This window comes from Salvelinus fontinalis, chromosome 23 (genome assembly GCF_029448725.1).
Source record: "Salvelinus fontinalis isolate EN_2023a chromosome 23, ASM2944872v1, whole genome shotgun sequence".
In the NCBI taxonomy this organism is placed as follows: Eukaryota; Metazoa; Chordata; class Actinopteri; order Salmoniformes; family Salmonidae; genus Salvelinus; species Salvelinus fontinalis.
In genome coordinates this window covers 33,227,258-33,240,022 of record NC_074687.1, presented here as the reverse complement: position 1 = coordinate 33,240,022, position 12,765 = coordinate 33,227,258, and the positions used below count along the sequence as shown (strand labels likewise).

The 12,765-nt window shown below is 42.0% G+C and overlaps 2 protein-coding genes across 3 annotated transcripts in view; both read left to right on the top strand.

Moving 5' to 3' along the window:
- The window catches only part of LOC129821167 (tyrosine-protein phosphatase non-receptor type 4-like), a 105,943-nt gene extending 99,751 nt beyond the window's left edge, over positions 1-6,192 (top strand). For both annotated transcript variants that reach the window (XM_055878512.1, XM_055878511.1), the window contains one exon: positions 3,711-6,192. In XM_055878512.1, the coding sequence (XP_055734487.1) occupies positions 3,711-3,911 (201 nt within the window). In that variant the 3' untranslated portion in view covers positions 3,912-6,192. The remainder of the gene's footprint in view (positions 1-3,710) is intronic.
- Positions 6,193-7,033: 841 nt separating this feature from the next.
- The window catches only part of LOC129821166 (band 4.1-like protein 5), a 41,189-nt gene continuing 35,457 nt past the window's right edge, over positions 7,034-12,765 (top strand). Inside the window, exons 1-2 of the mRNA XM_055878510.1 lie at positions 7,034-7,280; positions 8,152-8,354. Of these exons, the coding sequence (XP_055734485.1) occupies positions 8,175-8,354 (180 nt within the window). The 5' untranslated portion in view covers positions 7,034-7,280; positions 8,152-8,174. The remainder of the gene's footprint in view (positions 7,281-8,151; positions 8,355-12,765) is intronic.

Genomic DNA, 12,765 nt, shown 5'->3' with positions numbered 1-12,765 from the left:
TAGACATCCACAAGTCTGGTTCATCCTTGGGAGCAATTTCCAAACGCCTGAAAGTACCACAGTCATCTGTACAAACAATAGTACGCAAGTATAAACACCATACCGCTCAGGAAGGAGATGCGTTCTGTCTCCTAGAGATGAACGTACTTTGGTACAAAAGGTGCAAATCAATCCCAGAACAACAGAAAAGGACCTTGTGAAGATGCTGGAGGAACAGTAAAACGAGTCCTATATTGACATAACCTGAAAGGCCGCTCAGCAAGGAAGAAGCCGCTACTCCTAAACCGCCATAAAAAAGCCAGACTATGGTTTGCAACTGTACATGGGGACAAAGATTGTACTTTTTGGAGAAATGTCCTCTGGTCTGATGAAACAAAAATAGAACTGTTTGGCCATAATGAACATGGTTATGTTTGGAGGAAAAGGGGGGATGCTTGCAAGCCAAAGAAAACCATCCCAACCGTGAAGCACGGGGGTGGCAGCATCATGTTGTGGGGGTGCTTTGCTGCAGGAGGGACTGGTGCACTTCACAAAATAGATGGCATCATGAGGTAGGAAAATGATGTTGATATATTGAAGCAACATCTCAAGACATCAGTCAGGAAATTAAAGCTTGGTCGCAAATGGGTCTTCCATATGAACAATGACCCCAAGCATACTTCCAAAGTTGTGGCAAAATGGCTTAAGGACAACAAAGCCAAGGTATTGGAGTGGCCATCACAAAGCCGTGACCTCAATCCCATAGACAATGTGTGGGCAGAGCTGAAAAAGCGTGTGTGAGCAAGGAGGCCCACAAGCCTGGCTCAGTTACACCAGCCCTGTCAGGAGGAATGGGCCAAAATTCACCCAACTTATTGTGGGAAGCTTGTGGAAGGCTACCTAAAACTTTTCACCCAAGTTAAACAATTTAAAGGCAACGCTACCAAATACTAATTGAGTGTATGTAAACTTCTGACCCACTGGGAATGTGATGAAAGAAATAAAAGCTGAAATAAATCATTCTCTCTACTATTATTTTGACATTTCACATTCTTAAAATAAAGTGGTGATCCTAATTGACCTAAAATGGAATTTTAACTAGGATTAAATGTCAGGAATTGTGAAACTGAGTTTAAATGTATTTGGTTAAGGTGTATGTAAACTTCTGACTTTAACTGGATGTGTGTGTGTGTGTGTGTGTGTGTGTGTGTGTGTGTGTGTGTGTGTGTGTGTGTGTGTGTGTGTGTGTGTGTGTGTGTGTGTGTGTCCTGGGCAGAAAATAGTTGTATTTTGTAGTTAATACCAGAAGTAGTCAAATATATTTTCTATAGAGTTTGTAGTTAAAAAGCAACTTTTCTTTGATATTCAAATACAGTTCTCAGAAAACTAAATAATATTTGAAGGTATTTGCTCCTGTATGTCTCAATTGGTACAGCATGGCGCTTGCACCGCCGGGGTTGTGGGTTTGATTCCCGGGGCATATAGAGGGCCATTTGGGAAGCACACTATATCTCTTTCTAGAGAACACTGCATGAGTGCCATTTGGCCCCGTGCTCAGCCCAGAGACCCAGGCTAAAGGAGGTAGAGATGATGATGATGATGCAGCTGTAATTTCATTAGGATGTGCTGAGCTCTAATGAGGCTAGCACACCCTCAGGGTCTGGGGGGATAGGGGAAGGATGAGGGGGAGGAATGGTGGAAGATGAGGGGGTAGTAAGAGACCATGCTAATGAGACTAGGGTAAAATCAAATCAAAAAGGGGCTTTCGTGCATTTCCTTCCTCCAGTCATACACAATCTAAGTACACATGTTCTCACACACTCACCCTCTTTCCCTAATACAAATTCACACGCACATACTGACAAACATGGGTACACACATACAGTGCATTCGGAAAGTATTCAGACCCCTTGACATTTTCCGCATTTTGTTACGTTACAGCCATTATTTCAAAATGGATACCATTGTATTATTTTTTTTATTTTTTACATACAATACCCCATAATGACAAAGCAAAAACACTGAAATATCACATTTAGATAAGTATTCATACCCTTTACTCAGTACTTTGTTGAAGCACCTATGGCAGGTGTTACAGCCTCGAGTCTTCTTGGGTATGATGCTACAAGCTTGGCACACCTGTATTTTTGGGAGTTTCACCCATCATTCTCTGCATATCCTCTCAAGCTCTGCCAGGTTGGATGGGGAGCATCGTTTTACTGCTATTTTCAGATCTCTCCAGAGATGTTTGATCGGGTTCAAGTCCGGGCTCTGGCTTGGCCACTCAAGGACATTCAAAGACTTGTCTCGAAGCCACTCCTGCGTTGTCTTGCCTGCGTTGTCTTGGCTTATAGTCGTTGTCCTGTTGGAAGCTGAACCTTTGCCCCAGTGTGAGGTCCTGAGTGCTCTGGAGCAGGTTTTCATCAAGGATCTCTGTACTTTGCTTCGTTCTTCTTTCCCTCGATCCTGACTAGTCTCCCAGTCCCTGCCACTGAAAAACACCCCCACAGCATGATGCTGCCACCACCATGCTTCACCGTAGGGATGGTGCCAGGTTTCCTCCAGATGTGACACTTGGCATTCAGGCCAAAGAGTCCAATCTTGGTTTCATCAGACCAGAGAATCTTGTTTCTCATTGTAGAAGAGTCCTTTAGGTGCCTGTGACAAACACCAAGAGGGCTGTCATGTAACTTTTTAACTGAGGAGTTGCTTCCATCTGGCCATTCTAGTATGAAGGCCTGATTTGGTGGAATGCTGCAGAGATTGTTGTCCTTCTGGAAGGTTCTGCCATCTCCACAGAGGAACTCTAGAGCTCTGTCAGTGACCATCGGGTTCTTGGTTACCTCCCTGACCAAGGCCCTTCTCCCCAATTGCTCAGTTTGGCCTGGTAGCCAGCTTTAGGAAGAGTCTTGGTGGTTCCAAACTTCTTCAATTTAAGAATTTATTTTATTTATTTATCTGTTATTTTACCAGGTAAGTTGACTGAGAACACGTTCTCATTTACAGCAACGACCTGGGGAATCGTTACAAGGGAGGAGGGGATGAATGAGCCAATTATAAAAAAGAATGATGGAGGCCACTGTGTTCTTGGGGACCTTCAATGCTGCAGAAATGTTTTTGTACCCTTCCCCAGATCTGTGCCTCGACACAATCCTGTCTCGGAGCTCTACGGACAATTCCTTTGACTTCATGGTTTGGTTTTTGCTCTGACATGCACTATTGACTGTGGGACCTTATATAGACAGTTGTGACTTTCCAAATAATGTCCAATCAATTGAATTTACCACAGGTGAACTGGATCAAGTTGTAGAAACATCTCAAGGATGATAATTGGAAACAGAATGTACCTGAGCTCAATTTCAAGTCTCATAGCAAAGGGTCTGAATACGCGTGTAAAAAAAAAGGTATTAATGTTTTTATTAATACATTTGCTAAAAATTCTAAACCTTTTTTTCCTTTGTCATGATGGGATATTGTGTGGAGATTCATTTTAAAATAAAGCTGTAACGTAACAAAGTGGAAAAAGTCATGGGGTCTGAATACTTTCCAAATGCACTGTATGTATGCACACACCACTGCTTCCCACTCAGGGAAGTTGGCTTTTCAGGTTGTTTATTCATCCCTGGCTGCCTCTATCCCAATCACTGGCTGCTCTGGCTTGTTTACTCATGCTTTGCCATTAGCTCCTACTGTTACTGATGTTCTCTTCTTTCCCCTCTCTTCCTCCTCAGAGCCAGTACAAGTTTGTGTGTGAAGCCATCTTGAGGGTCTATGAGGAAGGCATGGTCAAACCCCTGATGTCCAACCTATACCAGAGAGGAGTAGAAGAAAATGGAGAAGAGGAAGATGAAGATGTTAGCATTAGCATTAGTGCTAGTGTGACCAGTGTGACAAGTGAGACCAGCGTGACCAGCGAATGCCCTGAACCCTGACCTCTAATCCCTTGGACCTGACCTGGGTTTGTAGTGAGACTCCCAGCACCCTGGCTACCATGGGTACTGCCGTGGGCCAAGGAGAGAACAAAGCACTGTTGCACTTTATGCCGACAAAAAACTGAAAATCATTGACAAATGAATCCATTTATGTTATGTAGACGGACATGCCTTTTCTTCTATGTCCCTCCGGCCGATCGAGAGAGACCGTATCTTTTTCAAATAGTATTTATTGTGTTTTAGTTTGTGTCAAACCCTGTCCACTGAACAAACGTTAGTGCGAGTCCTAGCTTCATGCTTCCCAAATGAAATCATAGGTAGTAAAAAGTAGTGAGAATTTTACTTCATAGTGAGTGGTTTTAATTTATTATTATTTTTTGCTTTTCTTGTCAAATTATGACAATAGACACACATCAGAGCACTTTGTCTAACCCTAGCTAACCGTGTGGCTGTCATGTCACTATGCCTTGGTTTTTGCATAGAACAAACGAGCCGTTGATTGGCATGTTAAACTGTCCAGTTTGGCAGGGGGTGGATCTACTCTAAGCTACAGTATTTCATAAAGTCCCCAGTCACCATGGCAAATAAAGCTATCAAATGGGAGACTTGACCTTAAAACAACCTTTTTAAGTTACATTTCTCGCTGTCTTTGTGTCTGTCGAGAATTCAAGCCAACAATACTAGGATCATTCAACCAATAGTCATTATAAACCCCCACTTTTCTAAAATATATTTAAATGGTACTTAGAGGCTTTAAGGCACGTTATTTTTATTGGAAATGATAATCACGTAAGGGTGTTTTAGGTGCACATTGCTGGGCATTTGTTGTAGCCAACACAGTTATAACATGTTTTCTAAAAAAAAATCAGGCTGCACGAGGTATCCTTTTCAAACTGGTTCAACTGTATTGTCATTTTCAGCAGTTCGTGTATTGGAGTTATCAGCTTCTTTATAGTTTTAGCTACTCTTCTCATGAAAGAGGCTGTTTCTTGCTTTGTTTCATTGGTTTCTGCCATCTTGACACTGCAGGTAGTGGCACCTTCTCCGATGCACTATTCTGCACAACCATGTGTATGTTTAGAGTGGATGTGTGTGGGACCGTCAGTGTAGTTATGTGGTGTGTCTCCTCGACTCAGCAATTTTTATTGTGTGTATATTATGTACTGTCTCTGGTGCTGCTGTGGCTCTGTCTCATGGTGTCATGCTGTGTAACCATTTGCTAACCCCTCGCCATTTCACCATAACCTGGCTGACACTCATTACTAACTCAATGTTAGATGTCTGGGGTGAAGCCTGCTTGTAAACTTATTTGCCATAGTTTGTTCCATCTTCTTGACCTTAGGTGACTGTGTGATGCATCTATAGCACGTACATTGGAAATAAATACATTATGACCACGCTGTGAGAAGCCCATGAAGTAAATTGCTCCCTTTCACCTGGCTTACACACAGTCCCCTATGGTCGATCATCAACCCAATGTGTGGAATCCACAAAACTGTCATTTTGATTATTTTATTTTATGAAATCATACATGGATTCCGCTCACTCTGTTATGCCTTTAGAGGATTATGATGACGGATCATAGGAGCAAGACTACAAAATGCCACATACAAGACTTGGGTTCCTAGATCATCACATTTTTATTTTCACAAATGTCCAGAATTGAGCTTTGTTCAAAGTGTTATGATAGCGTATCAGGGTACTGTGGGGTGCTGTTTGGAGGCAGGAGGGGAGGGGAGGGAAGCAGGGTGGGGTAGGTATGGGAGGGTGGCCGTGTTGTATTTTTGTGAAAAAAACGGTTCTTGCTTCTTGAGAATGGACAGCACTTTGCAGATGACTGGGTAGCCATGCCTGCTACTGAATATGTCAGAAACATAAAATGGTGTTTACTTTTTATTTATCATTTTATTTGTTTTTAGACACCTGTAGGGAACAAAAACTCAAACCTACAGTGACGCTTATTTTTTTTGTAAATATACTCGACCATGTAAATACAATGTTGTATATTTAAAAAATCTTTAAAATAAAAGGGAAAATCGTTTGTGAGTTAAAATGTTTTTATATAGAGAATGACACGTGACAACTTGTGTGTTTAAAAATAGGAGAAAAATTTGAAAGCTTACATTTCTTTCAACTCTCACTCCATTAAGTTGATTTTACATCTGTTTCAAACACTTGTTTTCAGTTGCTCTGTGCATTGTGCTTTGTTTTTTTTCTGATATTGTCATTTGACAGTGCTTTGAATATGTTTATAAGATTTATTAAAAATTATTAAAACTTGTCTGAAAGCATGAAAAAATTGCTTCATCTGACGTTGCTTTTCCACACTGCAAAAGTGAGGTCAATGCAATGTTTTGATAATATATTCTTGGTACATATGGATTTTCGCAACCCCTTCTGTCTTAATTCACACACATACCTGTATTCCAAGTTCTACATTCCAGAAATGAGACTGATTCTTTAAATTATTTAGAAAGTAGCATCAATGTAAGAAGCCTAAAACCATAGCATTTCTGCTCGTATGTAATCAACCTTGCACGTTCCAACAGCCTGAGTTAGACAGATGTCATTGTTTGCATGGAGTCTAAGAGGCTCTCTTTAAGTATCAAGTATGTTTTAAAGAAGTGCACAGGTACAGTCTGGTCTCATCCCTGTCAATCAATGGATATCCATGGCAGGAAATACTATGATATCATGAAGTCCAGACAGGTGCCATCAACATGACCAGTGAGTGGCGCTGTTTCTAAAAGGAGAGGATACAGTAGTTCACTCAGTAGATATATGGTCTGATTGAAAACTTTTAAAACTGACTTGCATAATGCCGTTTAAAAATGTACCGTTATCTATTACTGAATGTACCGACTCTCTAGAAAGTATTTACTGATTTGTTCAGTCCTTATATCGGCATAATATGACACACTATGATAATACATACTTGGGTATATTTATTTGTTATATTTCAAGTAATGCTTTTCATAATTGGCTACATTGTAATCTCATGATTACTACTACAGAAACACCCAACAATATAAATATAATTCCATTTCTATGCACCCAACCAATGACCGCACAACACCCTAATGTCTCTTTAAATACAAATAGTGTAGTTGGGATTTATTTTGACGTCATTTCCTGTGGGAAATCTTGCCTCCCTCTTCTTGGGACTTGTGGAAATTATCTCGTTAGGGTATCGGTCGAATAGGAAATACAGTAGAATACTTATCAACCATGGAAACATTAGTTTTCATTTTTTTGTAAAGTGAACAATGCACGTGGATTGGTTGTTATTTTAGCCAAGTCTTTCGTGAGTTGCTATTCCTTTAGGACTTTCGGATCTACAAGTGGCCATCGGCGACAGCAGCAGCAAGTGTATGTCGCCTGATTTCTTTCATTTGTTGCTTCAGAAACGCGTCGTTATCACAAGAGGTAGCTTGCTTGCTAAACCTGTTGCTCTCGCGCATGATGAGACTAGTCAAAGCCAATTTTGTCGAGTTATTCTTCAAAAGTTAATGCTTGAATGAAATGTAACTCAGATCGAAACTAATACAATATTTATTCGGGCAAAGCTTATAGCTAACTATCTAGCTGGTTAGTTAACGTTACCAGTTAGCTAGCTAGCCAGCAAATTAACTACCATAACCAATCATCTGGTACCGCATAGCTAGCTAATAGCATAGTCTGCTAACTAGTAGATAGTTAGCGGTCCAAATGTTCAGTCTAAATTGCTCTGTAAACTTGTTATCATTAACTACAGACCTAATGGATGTATGTAACAAATGGCTAATAATACACTACCCAATTTAGCTAACTACAGTGTAACGTTATGGTTAATACAGCAAGGGTTTCTTCACAACTTCATTCCTAGCCGTTTGGAACAACCATTTGATTATTGTGGTGAGTCTACAAACATTAGCGGACTAAAACTCCACTCCATAGTGAAGGAAGTTAATGAACTTCTTTCACCAATAGGTGAAGTTCATCATAACCTTCCTTCACCATGGATTGGAGTTTAGTCCACTACAAACATTGTACACACAGAAAAGCACAAAGTAATACCTAGGCACATAAGAGCACTTAGGTTAGTTGCGGTGATAAGTCACACCATTTTGATTTGCAAACTAATATGGTTTCTGTCACATCACATTATTTAATAGATTGTTTTAACATCACAGCCCTCTGATTGAGGAACACAACAGAACACAACAGATTGTATCAGTAATCCTTCCTCTCACATGTGCAGGTAGTGTTCACTAGTCCCCCACCATGCTGAGTTTCCTCCGCCGGACGCTGGGCCGGCGGTCCATCCGTAAGCATGCCGAGAAGGCCCGGCTGAGAGAGGCCCAGCGGGCCACCACACACATCCCTGCTGCCGGGGAGGCCAAGTCTGTCATCACCTGCCGTGTGTCACTGCTGGATGGCACTGATGTCAGTGTGGACCTACCGGTGAGACTTTACACAAATATCAAGGCATGCCTCATGAGAAAGTAACAGGTGGCTATTTTGTATAGGGTCATCAAAAGATATTTCAAAAGGAAGGAGGACAGAGTAGGAGCATTTTTGGCATGGCAGGTGCCCTGAGGCTGAATATCTCTCTGTGTCTGTGTTGGTTGATTCCCGCATATAAGGTTCTGCTGTATAGTACTTGCTGAATAGCGCCCTCATTTTTTTATTTTTCACCTTTATTTAACCAGGTAAGCAAGTTGAGAACAAGTTCTCATTTACAACTGCGACCTGGACAAGATAAAGCAAAGCAGTGCGACACAAACAACAACAGAGTTACACATGGAATAAACAAGCGTACAGTCAATAACACAATATAAGAAAAAAAAGTCTATATACAGTGTGTGCAAATGGCGTGAAGAGGTAAGGCAATAAATAGGCCATAGTAGCGAAATAATTACAGTTTAGGAAATTAACACGAGTGATAGATGAGCAAATGATGATGTGCAAGTAGAAATACTGGTGTGCAAAAGAGCAGAAAAGTAAATCAAATCAATATGGGGATGAGGTAGGTAGATTGGGTGGGCTATTTACAGATGGGCTATGTACAGCTGTAGCGATCGGTTAGCTGCTCAGATAGCTGATGTTTAAAGTTAGTGAGGGAGGTAAGAGTCTCCAGCTTCAGAGATTTTTGCAATTCGTTCCAGTCATTGGCAGTCGAGAACTGGAAGGAAAGGCGGCCAAAGCAGGTGTTGGCTTTGGGGATGACCAGTGAGATATACCTGCTGGAGCACGTGCTACGGGTGGGTGTTGTTATCGTGACCAGTGAGCTAAGGCGGAGCTTTACCTTGCATAGACTTATAGATGACCTGGAGCCAGTGGGTCTGGCGAGGGCCAGCCGACTAGAGCATACCGGCCGCAGTGGTGGGTAATATATGGGGCTTTGGTGACAAAACGGATGGCACTGTGATAGACTGCATCCAGTTTGCTGAGTAGAGTATTGGAAGCTATTTTGTAAATGACATCACCAAAGTTGATGATCGGTAGGATAGTCAGTTTTACGAGGGTATGTTTGGCGGCGTGAGTGAAGGAGGCTTTGTTGCGAAATAGGAAGTCAATTCTAGATTACTTTTTTGGATTGGAGATGCTTAATGTGAGTCTGGAAGGAGCGTTTACAGTCTAGCCAGACACCTAGGTATTTGTAGTTGTCCACATATTCTAAGTCAGAATCGTCCAGAGTAGTGATGTTGGTCTGGTGCGGGCAGCGACCGGTTGAAAATCATGCATTTGGTTTTACTAGCGTTTAAGAGCAGTTGGAGGCCACAGAAGGAGTGTTGTATGGCATTGAAGCTCGTTTTGGAGGTTAGTTAACAGTGTCCAAAGAAGGGCCAGATGTATACAGAATGGTGTCGTCTGCGTAGAGATGGATCAGGGAATCGCCCGCAGTAAGAGCGACATCGTTGATATATACAGAGAAAAGAGTCGGCCCGCGAATTGAACCCTGTGGCACCCCCATAGACTGCCAGAGGTCAGGACAACAGGCCCTCCGATTTGACACACTGAACTCTGTCTGAGAGGTAGTTGGTGAACCCGGCGAGGCAGTCATTTGAGAAACCAAGGCTGTTGAGTCTGCCGATAAGAATACGGTGATTGACAGAGTCGAAAGCCTTGCCCAGGTCGATGAAGACGGCTGCACAGTACTGTCTTTTATCTATGTCGGTTATGATATCGTTTAGTACCTTGAGAATGGCTGAGGTGCGCCCGTGACCAGCTCGGAAACCGGATTGCACAGCGGAGAAGGTACACTGGGATTCTAAATGGTCAGTGATCTGTTTATTAACTTGGCTTTCGAAGACTTTAGAAAGGCAGGGCAAGATGGATATAGGTCTGTAACAGTTTGGGTCAAAGGGGATGACCGCGGCAGCTTTGCAATCTTTAGGGATCTCGGACGATATGAAAGAGAGGTTGAACAGACTGGTAATAGGGGTTGCAACAATGGCGGCGGATAATTTTAGAAAGAGAGGGTCCAGATTGTCTAGCCCAGCTGATTTGTAGGGATCCAGGTTTTGCAGCTCTTTCAGAACATCTGCTATTTGGGTGAAGGAGAAGCTGGGGAGGCTCGGGCAAGTAGCTGTGGGGGGTGCGGAGCTGCTGGCCGGGGTTGGGATAGCCAGGAGGAAAGCATGGCCAGTCGTAGAGAGATGCTTATTGAAATTCTTGATTATCGTGGATTTATCGGTGGTGACAGTGTTACCTAGCCTCAGTGCAGTGGGCAGCTGGGAGGAAGTGCTCTTATTCTCCATGGACTTTACAGTGTCCCAAAACTATTTGGAGTTAGAGCTACAGGATGCAAATTTCTGTTTGAAAAGGCTAGCCTTTGCTTTCCTGACTGACTTCGTGTATCGCTCTGAGACCCTAATCATTTTGTGGGCCTGTTCTTAGGTGAGGGTGGTAGCTAGTTGCCCTCTTGCTGTGCTGTTAATGAGTTACTGAGTGTCACAGTCAGGTCTTGACTTGACTTGGTCACATGAGAGGTGCGTGCCAGTGTGTTTATGTGTAGTTCACTGTTGTATTGAGTGCTGCTGATCACCTGTAATTCCATGATCCCTCTACAGAACACTTGGTCACATGACCCACCAGGAGCCAAGTGAGTGGAGATGGTCTTCTCAAATGGGAAGACTTGCTCTTGGCCCACAATGTCCTCTTTGATTTCTCAGGGTTGGAATTTCTAAAGCATTCCAGCTGTCAAACCAGTTGATCCCGCTCTGGTATTAAATTCAAATAAAAATGTTCACATGCACCGAATACAACAGGTGAAATATACAACCTTAGAGTGAAATGCTTACTTACAAGCCCTTAACCAACAATTCTTTAAGAAGTTTTAAGAAAACATAAGTGCTAAGTAACAAATAATTAAAAAGCAGCAGTAAAATAACAATAGCGAGGCAATACACAGGGGGTACCGGTTAGTCGAGGTACTTGAGGTGTATTCCACTGTAAATGCTATAGGTCTATTGTCACAGAGCTTCTCCAGTAGTTATTTTTTCTTTTTTTTGGCAATGCCTCTGAATGCGATGTTAGTGAGAGTTATTACAACATGGGATAGGACATCCGTGTTTATGTCTGAAGAGTTTGTGGAGTTCAGGACATGAGCCTGCGTGCAGTTTTCGAAAAGCTTTGTCATAGTCATGTGAAAATCCATTTGGAAGGAACATTGTGAACTGTTAGGCTAGCTGTAGCTTTGCATCTATAGCTCTGCTATGTAAGAGTTCTAGGCTAGTTGATATAGTCTGACCTTTTATTCACTTGGTGGCATTAAGTGTTACGAAGCTGAACTGCTGGGTTGCGTAATAACGTCACTGTTTAGGCTGCCAATGGGCTTCCCAGGCAATAACTCATTTTGATCATCAAGGTCTTTTGTTTTCTTTGTGTTTTTCTGAGACCGCTTTGGCCCTGATGGTCTGTCCCTTTGTTTAGATATTTTGTGTGATATCTGACATGCATGCTGCTACTGTACAGCAGCCATACTCAGGACTAACTGTAATAGTGTGATAAAACCGAGTGAATAAACATGTTGACATAGGGCTAATACAAGATGCTGGGTTTGTATTGGTGAAACTTAACACCTTGGACTTATTTCAGTAAAACATTTAGTAGTACAGTAGTGCCCTTTTTTCTGTAAAGATTACCGTGTAGGCCTTTGCTGACTTGGGCTGTGGAAAGTCATTACCTAACCAGGCTAGGCCTTTGATGAGGCCTGTGTGTTTTGATTAATGATGAGTCAGGTTTAGTGCTAGTCAGGTTGCAAAGGGTCAGAAACTTTCCGGGAAGTTAAGCCTGGGAATTTTGTGTATTTTGCTTAAATTCATCAAAAAAGTTAGCTTATAACAGTGAACCTTTTTTGTGGGATACACAAGGCAATTCTAGGTCTTGTGGCATATTTCGGTTAAACTATCCCCAATTCAATGGAATTGCAACCCTCTGCATGCACAGTGCATTCTTCCATCTCATGTTCAAGGATTGAAAAATTGGTGGCCATCTGGTCAAACTTGAGGTTTTTTGAGCCTGACAACGAGCCATCCTCAACAAGGTTGGAAAGTGACAGTGAAGATGAGGCCTCAGAGTCTGATGTTCAAGAGATGGACATTGAGGGGGTCCAGGGAGAAGACATGGAAGCCTGAGAGGAAGACAGTCTAGAAACTAAAGCTTTGGTTATCATTTTACAGATGTATGTTGAATGTTTTTGGGAGATGCGATGGATCATTGGGGACCATTATATATTCCCTTTTGTTGTTCAGTGAACTCATCCCATGTGAAGAGTCAACTCATTTAATTAAAGTTCAATTCGTAACAACAACAAAAAATTATGTTGGAAGGATTTAATAATTTGTAATTGTCTACTTATGAAAAGGCA